The 10,490-nt window shown below is 57.8% G+C and overlaps 1 protein-coding gene across 1 annotated transcript; it reads left to right on the top strand.

Annotated features, from left to right (window-relative positions):
* Nucleotides 1–1,380: 1,380 nt before the first annotated feature.
* On the top strand, nucleotides 1,381–4,679 carry MAFB (MAF bZIP transcription factor B). The gene has a single exon (XM_016219301.2). It carries the CDS (start codon nucleotides 1,718–1,720, stop codon nucleotides 2,696–2,698), a length of 981 nt encoding a protein of 326 aa, XP_016074787.2. The 5' UTR covers nucleotides 1,381–1,717; the 3' UTR covers nucleotides 2,699–4,679.
* The last annotated feature ends 5,811 nt before the right edge of the window (nucleotides 4,680–10,490 follow it).

A 10,490-nucleotide genomic window follows, 5' to 3' on the forward strand; every position in this document is an offset into this window, starting at 1 on the left:
CGGTGCGCCCCCGGCTTCCCGTCTGCGCTCCGGGAGTTCTCCTCTGACGACCCTGAGCCCCCTTGCTGCGGCGTTTCTGCGTTCCGCCACCAGCTTAACTCGGCCCAGGACCTTCCCGCGTAAGGAGCGGCCGATTGGCATCCGCCCCTCCACCCACCGGTCCCCAGAGCCGGGCGCGGAGTTTCCTAGGGGACAATCAGCACGGAACTCGCTGCTGCGTCCAAAGACAGGATTAGACGACCTTTGCGTAACTCTAGGGGAACGCGTCCTGGGCTCCGGTGCACACTCAGCCTATGTTCTGGGCTGGTTTGGGTCGGGCCAGTTAAGAAGACTATATACTCTGCTGGGTCGGAGGCGTCGTCCAAGCCTTTCGACTGCCGGCCGGGCGGCTTGGCGCGCCTTTGCGCACAGTGGCCACTTGGGGTCGCACTTTATGCCTGTTTGAGCCTCTCCTCCGCCGGCTGACGCGGAGGATCTGCTTAATCGTTACAAAACGTTCAAACAAAAACAGGCTAGTTCCCCAGCAGCCGAGAGCCACCCGGAGCGCAGTCCTGCGCTGGTCTGAGCCCCATGCCTCCGGAAGCTTAGAGTTCCGTGCATCTGGCTGGGGAAAGATTTCCAGCGCTTTTTGTCCGAGTCTTTCCTCGCTCCCTTCATCTCGTGCATTTGTGGGTGGCGCGAGCGCAAGGAGCGGCGGGGCCAGTGGAGCCCTGTCTCAGGGTTGAGCCAGGAGGGGAACGGCCCTTGGTTGGCTCGAGGAGGGTCCCCTGAGGCTAAGAGTTGGATTTGAACACAACTCTTGGAGCCTCAACTCACAGATATGCGCAGCCCTGCAGAAGCACAGGCATGCACGGCACCCACAGGGCCCGCAGCCGCGCAGCACAAGGAGCGTCCCCCACTGGGCGGGGGACGCTTGGGAACAAAGGACCCGAGAGGTGTTGTCCCGGCGCTAGTTCTGAGCCTCCGTGGGGGTGACACGGACAGGGGGTGGGGAAAGCAGAGGGGAAAGAGGGAGAAGGCGCGCGGAGAGGAAGCGGCTGCTTGGCGTAGAGGGGGACTGCGCACCGAAGGCGAGCGGACAGGGGCCGGGACTTAGGGGCGTGGGGGGTTGGGCCCCGGCCCGCGGTCCTACTAGGCTCCAGCCCTCCGCTGGGCCTCCTCCCCCACGGCTCGGGCCGCCTGTCAGCTGACGCGGGGGGCGGAGGAGCTGTCAGGCGCGCCCCGCCCAGCGCCGCGGGGCCGCGGGGGGGCAGAGCAGCTATTGGCCGGCGCGCTGGGCCGCCTGGGCCCCCGCGCTCCTGTGACATCAGGAAGGCGATAAAAGGCAACGGCGGCGCCGGATCCAGCACAGCTGCACCGCCGGGCTGCGAGCGGCTGCGATCGAGAACCCAAGAGCCGGAGAGCTCGAGAGCAAGCGGCAGACGCTTGCCCGGCGCCTCCCCTCCGCACAGCTGCGCGCCCCGCTCGCTTCTGCACCCCTCCCGGCTCGGCCCGGCCCCGGCGCGGCCACAGTCCCGAGCTCTGGGGCGGCGCAGGCAGCCTCGGGACTCTCCGGTGCGCCGCCGCGTCCCCAGACAAAGGCTTGGCCGGCGGCCCCGGCCCGCTGCGCCCTCGGCTCACCGCCTCCCGGGCTCGCCGCTCTTCGCCCCCGCTCTCGGCTCGGCGCACCCCGGCCGGCCGCAAAGTTTCCCGGCGGCGGCTGCGCCTCGCGTCAGCGATGGCCGCGGAGCTGAGCATGGGGCCTGAGCTGCCCACCAGCCCGCTGGCCATGGAGTATGTCAACGACTTCGACCTGCTCAAGTTCGACGTCAAGAAGGAGCCTCTGGGGCGCGCGGAGCGCCCGGGACGGCCCTGCACGCGCCTGCAGCCCGCCGGCTCGGTGTCGTCCACACCGCTTAGCACGCCGTGTAGCTCGGTGCCCTCGTCGCCCAGCTTCAGCCCGACCGAACAGAAGACCCACCTGGAGGACCTGTACTGGATGGCGAGCAACTACCAGCAGATGAACCCCGAGGCGCTCAACCTGACGCCCGAGGACGCGGTGGAGGCGCTCATCGGCTCGCACCCGGTGCCACAGCCGTTGCAGAGCTTCGACGGCTTCCGCGGGGCGCACCACCACCATCACCACCACCACCCGCACCCGCACCCACACCCACACCACGCGTACCCGGGCGCCGGCGTGGCCCACGAAGAGCTGGGCCCGCACGCCCACCCGCACCATCACCACCATCACCAAGCGTCGCCGCCGCCGTCCAACGCGGCCAGTCCCACGCAGCAGCTGCCCACCAGCCACCCCGGGCCTGGGCCGCACGCGGCGGCCGCGACAGCGCCTGGAGGGAGCGGCAGCGTGGAGGACCGCTTCTCCGACGACCAGCTCGTGTCCATGTCCGTGCGCGAGCTGAACCGCCACCTGCGGGGCTTCACCAAGGACGAGGTGATCCGCCTGAAACAGAAGCGGAGAACCCTGAAGAACCGGGGCTACGCCCAGTCGTGCAGGTATAAACGCGTCCAGCAGAAACACCACCTGGAGAATGAGAAGACGCAGCTCATTCAGCAGGTGGAGCAGCTTAAGCAGGAGGTGTCCCGGCTGGCCCGCGAAAGAGACGCCTACAAGGTCAAGTGCGAGAAACTCGCCAACTCCGGCTTCAGGGAGGCGGGCTCCACCAGCGACAGCCCCTCCTCTCCCGAGTTCTTTCTGTGAGTCCTGGCCCGGCCCGGCCCCCGCCCTGGCCCTGGCCCGGGCTCCCCGTCCCGTGTTCCCAGCCCCGGACTCCCCTGGACCCTGTCCCTGCCACCAGCCCCAGCCCTGACCTGTTTGACTTGAGGGAGAGGGAGGAAGGGCGCGCGGGACACGGGCGAAGGGAGGGCGCGCGCGGGCAGGCTGGGGACCTTGCCCAAGGCGAGAGCGGCGCGCGCCAGCGCCGCCTCCTAGACTCGAGCAGAGCCAGAGAGAGGCGAGGGGGTGGGAAGTCCCGGAGCAACTTTTCTTCAGGCTGAAGGGCGGCGAGGCATAGTCCCGAGGAGTCGCCAAGGCCGTCTGGAGACTCGTGGCTTTCTGAACTCTGTGCGTTTAGCCGGGGCGGCTACCTCACGGCCCAGAGCGCAGTCCAGCCCGGGAAGAGAGCAGCGAGGAGAGGAGAGGGACCCTGGCAGGCGTCCTGGCAGGCGCGAGGCGAGGAAGGAAGGACAGACGGACCTGTCTGTCCAGGGTCCGGAGAACACTGGCTCTCAGCCCGGAGACGCGGGCCTCAGTTAGAACATTCTGCGCGCAAATATCATCAGTTTTATTGCCTGCTCGATTATATAGAAAAAATACGAAAATCTGCATTAAAAATATTAATCCTGCATGCTGGACATGTATGGTAATAATTTCTATTTTGTACCATTTCCTTGTTTAACTTTAGCATGTTGTTGATCATAGATCATAACCCCTTGTTTCTTTGAGTGAGAAGGGAACGCAGTTCGGAAACTCCAGCGGCTGCTTGCCGGGTTTCAGTCCCGGCTAGCGGCTTGTAAATACCCGCCTGCCAAACCGCATAGAGAACGTGGCAGCAAGTTGAGTGTCTTTGTTTGGATATATTATTATGACTTTTTTTTTTTGTAAGTAAGAAAAAAAGTTCTGGGCATTTTGCATCAGAAAACAACTTTGTCTTGGGCACCTTTGGAAGTTGTTTGTTTTCTCCTGCTGCTGTAGCCTCTTGCCCTCTTTTATCTCCCTCTTTAGTTTTCAGTTTTGTTGGTTCTGAGAGAAAGAGGACTGGGGTCCCAGATCCCGAGTACCCGGGCAGGGCAGCTGCGGAGTTGCAAACCCCGAAGGGCCGGGAAGGTCCTTGCTTCCACTATGTCTTATGGCTAAACTGACACCCCTAACAAGAGAGGAAAGGAAAACAGATCTTGTTTGCCTTTTTATTGCCATCAGAATCACCCCAGGGCCCCTTCGCAAACTTCTAGGCCTGTACTCATTGCTGGAGCCGCTGTGCCCCTAGGGTGAGTGGCCTCACCATCTCGGACACTGCCCTATGGTGACCTGAACCTGTGTTGAACCAACATCCACACTCAGAAAGTACTGGAAACCCAAACACTGGCAAGTAATTTTGCAACTTTCACATGTTATGTGTGTTTCTTTCCCTGCTTTTGAGATACCAGGCGAGTTACTGGCAGTGTTCCCCCCTTCCCCTTCAGTTGTATAGTAGTTATAGGGAAGATCTGGGTGTTTTTCTTTATTATTACATTTTTTTTTTTCCTGCAGGTCAGTAAAAGGATTTAAGTTGCACTGACAAAAATACCAAAACAAAAGAGTGTTTTTTAGTTCCCATTTGAAATTGCTGGCGCTGCTGGCCGGATGCATTTTTGGGTTTGTATTAGTTGATAAATTAACAGTAATAACAAGATTGTATGAACCGCATGGTGCTTGCAGTTTTAAATATTGTGGATATTCGTCCTGCATCAGAAACAAGCTTTGGTTTTTACAGATTCAACTGTGTTGAAATCAAATTTGCCGCAACAGAAATTGTTTTTATTTCATGTAAAATAAGGGATCAATTTCAAACCCTGCTTATGATATGAAATTATTAAAACCTAGTCTATTGTAGTTTTATTCAGACTGGTTTCTGTTTTTTGGTTATTAAAATGGTTTCCTATTTTGCTTATTAAAACCACGGAAATGGTGTTTATTTAGAGGACTCCGTGTTGTGCTCGCCTGACTGACTTTGACTTTCTTCTCTTGCCTCCTCAAGAACCAGCTTTGAGGGCACTCTCGATGCCCCTGGTCAATGGAGACCCAGACCAAGCTCAGGCAGATCGCTCCCTTGAGTGTGAGTGTGTGTGTGCATGAGCTTCAAATAGGTTTTCTCCTCACGCTAGGTGTAGACCAGACCCCAGTCAGGAGCTGCTCTGTGAGCGGAAAGGGGGCACAGAGCAGCTTTGCAAGGCTTTCAGGCTTGGGCGTCCGCGCTGGCCTGCTGGCCTGCCCACTCTGAAGTAGAGATCAGCAGGGCAGCCCTGATGCGGGAGCAGGGCCCTTCTGGCAGTCGGGCTCAGCCGGCCCTGCCATTCTGGCCGTCCTGCCTGAGCTGAAGGTTCTCAGCTTTGTCCTGCCCGGTACATCTCGCTGGGACCAACAGAAGCGGCCCAGAGCTAGGGCGCCAGCTCTGAGGGGAGGCCTCCTGCCTTCCCTCAGGGCTGTGGAAGCCAGTGGGACCGAGCACCAGGTGTAAGACCCTTCAGAAAGGAAGTCCCTTTGCGCCCAGGATGCACCTGTGAGTCAGTCCCCGAGCCCTTAGCCTCACAGAAGGGAACTGCATGCCTATGGCTGGATCAGGACTTCAGTCACTCCCCAAACCGGGCTTCCAGGGTTGGCCTCAGACACCCCTGAGAGTCCCAGTAGGACCCCCTGGGAGACTCAGTCTTCCAGACCTGTGGATCTCTGGCCTGGAGCTCCTCCTGTGGTTTCAGGACCAAAGGGGGAGGTGAAGAGACCCAGCAGCAGCGCCCCAGCCAGGAACTAAATCTGCAAAGAGCCTTGGAGAAGGGGAGAGAGAGGCAAAACTAAGGGGGAACAGATTTGGGCCTAGGTCCCTGGAGGCCTGGTGGTGGTGGTGAGGTCTAGAAAAGATAGGGTGAGGGGGTTCTCAAAAAGTAAGGGTGCAAATAGTAACAGCAGTAATTTACATTTATATGGTGCTTTGGTGTTGTTTAGTAGGAAAGAAGTCGGAGATTCCAGCTTGAATTAAATTCCAAGTTTATTTCACCAGCCCAAAGAGATATCTGGCAAGAAGAGGCTCTGGCTGTGCCCTGGTGGGTGGAGAAGCCTGAGCCTGGTGAGGGGTAGCTGCAGCCCGCTGGGGAAGGAGCGAGGGGGTCAGATTAGTTGAGTAGTTGGGTAGTTCTCTGCACATGCACAGAACTTGATAAGAGTATGCTCACATGTACAAGCATCACCCCTTTGGGGCGAAAGAGGTCTTGGCCAAGAAGGAGCACTGGAAGGAGCCCCTCTGCCCTGAGGCTTGGGAGACCAAGGTGGTTCACCACAACTCCAAGCGGTGGGGTCTTGACTAGCCTTGGAGTCATCTCAAGGGGACTGGCATTCTCCCCTCTGGAGTCACCTGGACTGTGTGTGAGAAAGCCCTCTGGGCTGGGGAGGGTCACAAACTCCAAAGCCCTTCTTTGCTTTCTCAGAGCACAGAGGCAGACACTGACTGGGGTGACCACCATCACCACGCTGCACCCAGAAGGACAAGGGGGCTGGACAGTCGGTCGGGGGTGACCAACTGCGTCTCTGAGAAGCCGACAAGTCCACGACATAGCCCCAGTGACACACTGACGCACAGATACACAGACACCCACACCCTGCACCCACACTGATGCCCTCCCAGGCGCTGAGAGTCCCGGCACCGGGCACCAACAGGCCCGCGGCGCACGCCGGCCAGAGACAGGCGGAGATGGCAGAGCCCGGGAGGAGGCCGAGCCCTCGGGAGCCTCCGGGGCTGTTCGAGCAGCAGGCAAGCCCTGGCCACGTCTCGGCCCGCAGCCTGCCGTCGGGACTCGCCGCCACGCCGGAGAGCGGGAGCCCGTAAGCTCAGGGAAAAGCGAACTGCGTCCGGAGGACCCCAGGCTCGTCCCACCCCGGCGGCGGCCTGCAGCCCGGTGCTTTTGGTCGGTGCCCGCCGCTCCCCGCAGCTCGCGGGCTCCTCGCGAGCCTCCACGACCCCAGCGAAAATCTCCCTGCGCCGGGAGTCTGCCAGGCTCGCGCTGGTCCCGCATAGACAGGCTGGCGCCTGCACTTGGGGACGCCGGCTCGCAGAGACAGACACACACAGACACCCGGACGCACGCAGCCCCGAGACCGTGGCTCCGCTCCAGGCCGCGTCCCTGGCCGGGCGGCCCTGGTCCGGGTCGCAGAGGAGGCCACCTCCCGCGCGCCCCGGGGCTGGCCGGGTGCGAGCGGCGCGGGCCGGGTGGGCGCGCCACCTTCAGCCGGGCGGGTCGCGGAGGCGCTGGGCGCGGCTCCCGGGAGCCTGGGGTCCTCCCCGCGCAGGGGCGTGGAGGCACCAGCTCCCCAGCCCCCTCACCTCTCCGCCCATCCTTACTGTGCCATTTCCCTTTCCTTCCTAAGCTCTCCATTTCGGGAAACTGTCTCCCTCGGTTTTCCCCTGCCCTCCCCCGCCCTCTGCCTTTTATCCGCGAGTCGCCGGCGGGGAAAGGCTAGGGGAGGGGGTTCTGAGGTGGCCGGGAGGTGTGGGTTGCAGTGAAGGGAGGGAGACGAGGGTCCGGTGGCCCGGGAGCCAGCGCGCAGCGCCTGCGCCCGGCGGTCCAGCCCGCCAGCCTTTCCCTCCATCGTCCGCCCGCGCCCGCGGCAGGCGGGCTGGGGACTGACCCAGGGCGAGGTGGCCGCTGCGAGAGAGGGGACGAACCCCGGCGCTCCGTGAGGGGACCTCTGGGGACGCTGGGGATGGGCACTGGGCCCAGATCCCGCTGTCGCTCACAGCCAGGCTTCCTTCAGTCCAGGGTCGCTGGGCATTTCTGTGTCAGGAGGTGCCCACCCCCCTCCACCCCTGCGCCCTGCCCCTCCCAGACCTCCTGGACGCAGGCTCTCTGGGCCAGCGGCCAGGAACCACACCAGATACACCAAGGCGGCCAGTTGACTTTTTCGGTAACCTAGAGCTACAGACTCTGCTGTGCCAGGCAACCCCCTACCCCCTCAGCTACCCATCCCTAGTCCTCAAGTTCCTTCTCTCCATGCCTGGGAAACAGCTGGGTTTAGAGATCAACTTGTTCCCTTGCAGGCTTTCGAATGCAAAACCCACTTCTGAGCCCTTCTGTTTTCAGAAAGAAAAACTCTGAACTGGCTTCTTGCATAACCCTTCCTTCCACAGCCTGCTGTCTGGTGGCCTGGCCTCTCATCCCAGAGATAGTACTGTTTGGATTTGTTGCGTAAGGAAGGGAGGATTAGGGGTTTACTCTGTCCCTCCTCCCCCCACCAAAATAAAAGTCCCCAAATGGTGAGTCCCTTAGACAGGGTCTTTTGCAGCAGCAGTGCTCCTAAAAGAAGTCCGTCTGGTTAGAAGAGCTGCTCCCAGCACAGTAGTCTTGGGAGACAGACCAATTTCCAGTGGGAGAGTCCCGAGTCCGAGTCCGGAGTGTACCTGGTTCTCGGAAGCAGCCACCACTAGGCTTCCCAGGGTGGCACTTACCTGGCTCAGAGGATAGCCTCTGGTTGGAGAAGGCAGCTGTTGCCTGTGCTGGAATTTCATCCGCTGGGAGCAGGCGTCTGACCACGGAGAGCACCACCTTCAGCTGCACGGCTTCACCGCCTTCTACACGCATTTTCTGTGCCTTATACGTTTTCTTAATATCTCATTACCCTTCTCCATTGTCCTACACGTATTATCTTAAAAGACGCATTTAGATAAGGAAATCGGAGCTAACTGTTCTCACTTGGAAGAACTTAAATAAAAGAGGTAAGTTGCCACTCCAATTTGGAAAACCACCTAAATTATTAATAAGGATTTGTTCCGAAGCACAACTCAGTTTTAGCTGCCTCTCTGCATTCTTTGCATGTGAAGTTACTTTCATGTAAAACAGCAGCCGCTCATTATGCATTCCTTTTTATTTGTATCAAAAAGGGTTGATGTCCTCGGGCTGGAGGGGCAGCCACAGAATCAGTGGAAGGAGGCCTGACACTTTCTGGAAGAAGCCAGTTTCCGTGTGAGAAAGGAGCTGAAGTCCACAAATCCAATATTTATGTTATATTATTGTTTTCCTTCTGAAGCTGTGCATTTGGCCAGGGCTTGCATTGCTTCTAGTAAATGGACAGCAGGGTGGGGAGTTAGAGGGGGGCCCCTTTCTGAGCTGGGGAGGGCGGGGAGGGTGAGGTAGGCGCTAAGTCTGGCCTGTGATGTCCTCTGGAATCAGTGAGCCCAGGCTGCCCTGAGCTCACTCACATTCCTCTGGCTTCTACTGTTTTGTACTTTCACTGCCTAGACCCTGTCAGGGTCACTTGCAGCTGTGTCCTACTGAGGAGAGGCTGTGGGCCTGGACTGGTCTGGGGACTCAGCTCTGCCTGTCCTGCGTGGGGAGCGAAGGGCTGCACTTCCCAGTGCAGTGCTCAGCATCTGCCCTCTGTGTCCTGCCTGGGAGCCTGGACCTGAGCATAGGAGGTGTGGCCAAATCATGAGGCTAGTCCCATTGCCGTATTTCACTTAACCCTGAAGTGTGGGCTACTGTTATCCATGCAGGTCAGAGTTGGAGAAACAAGGGCCAGAGTAGTCATCTCTTGCCCAGTGTCATCTAGTGGAGAATCTAGAACTTGAATCCTCACCTGATGCCAAAATTTGCATATTTGCCACCAAACTTCACAAACCTGCTATCCCTTACTTGAAATTCTTGGTGGGGGAGAGTTTGGGGGAAAGTACGGAAGAGTGAGACGTAGCCCTTTTGGGGGATAGTTTCCTTTCTAATTCCCTTTGCAGAGGGTAGTCACTGTCTTGGGAGTGTACTTAATGCCCCACCACAGCCACAGGGCTCCCTGTGCCCAGGCACAGAGACGGACGATGGGACCTTGGGTCTGGTGGTTCCACGTGTGTGTGTGTGTGTGTGTGTGTGTGTGTGTGTGTGTGTGTAGGCCCACTTGGGCATTGTTGGCTTGGGACATTGGTGCTGTTCGTAATTAATCAGCAGTCCTCTCACCTTTCATCTGTTCTCAATTGATCTTTCCAATAAATGTATCATAATTGCCAGAGCAAGTGTTTATAGAAGATGCAGCCTCTAGGTGAGGCAATTTTGATAGAATTGCCCATAGCATAGCTAAAGCTGTTCCTGGTGTACTACTGAAGCTTTGGACCTGCTTAGAGATGTGCTCACACTCTGAGGGCAGGTGCATGGGAGCGTGCAACACATGCTCACATACATGTAATGCACACACATTTACATGCAGAATTCATATGCACTTATTTGCTACATACAGGGTGGGGCAAAAGTAGGTTTACAGTTGCCCATATGGAAAATAATACAATAATTAATACATAATAATATAAGAACAAACTCTGTTTTGTGTGCTCACAACTGCAAGCCTAGTTTTGCCCCACCCTGTATGCATTTTCATAGGCATATGCACACACACATATATTACACATGTACTCACATGCATGTATCTATGCCCATGTGTATGTATGTCCAAACGCTCATGCACAGACAAGTACACTGGGTGAATGCGGTGTGCACAATTATGCAAATACCTGTGTGGATTGATACATCGAAACTCAATTGGTTACACATGTCTACACTCTCATAAAATGCATGAGTCCATGCACATCTTCATGTGTTCACATATACAGACATACACATGTTGTATAATCAATACTGGTTTTCACACGAATTCACACAAGCACCATGTAACAAGTGGAATGTGGCAGTGGTGGGGTTAATGGAGGCCCAGATTCCCATAAATATTTATACGAAGCTCTCAAGTTCTCAAAGCAGAGACAAATCTCTCC

The sequence above is a fragment of the Miniopterus natalensis genome, chromosome 7 (assembly GCF_054644295.1).
Source record: "Miniopterus natalensis isolate mMinNat1 chromosome 7, mMinNat1.hap1, whole genome shotgun sequence".
In the NCBI taxonomy this organism is placed as follows: domain Eukaryota; kingdom Metazoa; phylum Chordata; class Mammalia; order Chiroptera; family Miniopteridae; genus Miniopterus; species Miniopterus natalensis.

What these genes read in the sequence shown, in the direction of transcription:
- MAFB (XM_016219301.2), top strand. Translation starts at nt 1,718, where the DNA reads ATGGCCGCGGAGCTGAGCATGGGGCCTGAGCTGCCCACCAGCCCGCTG.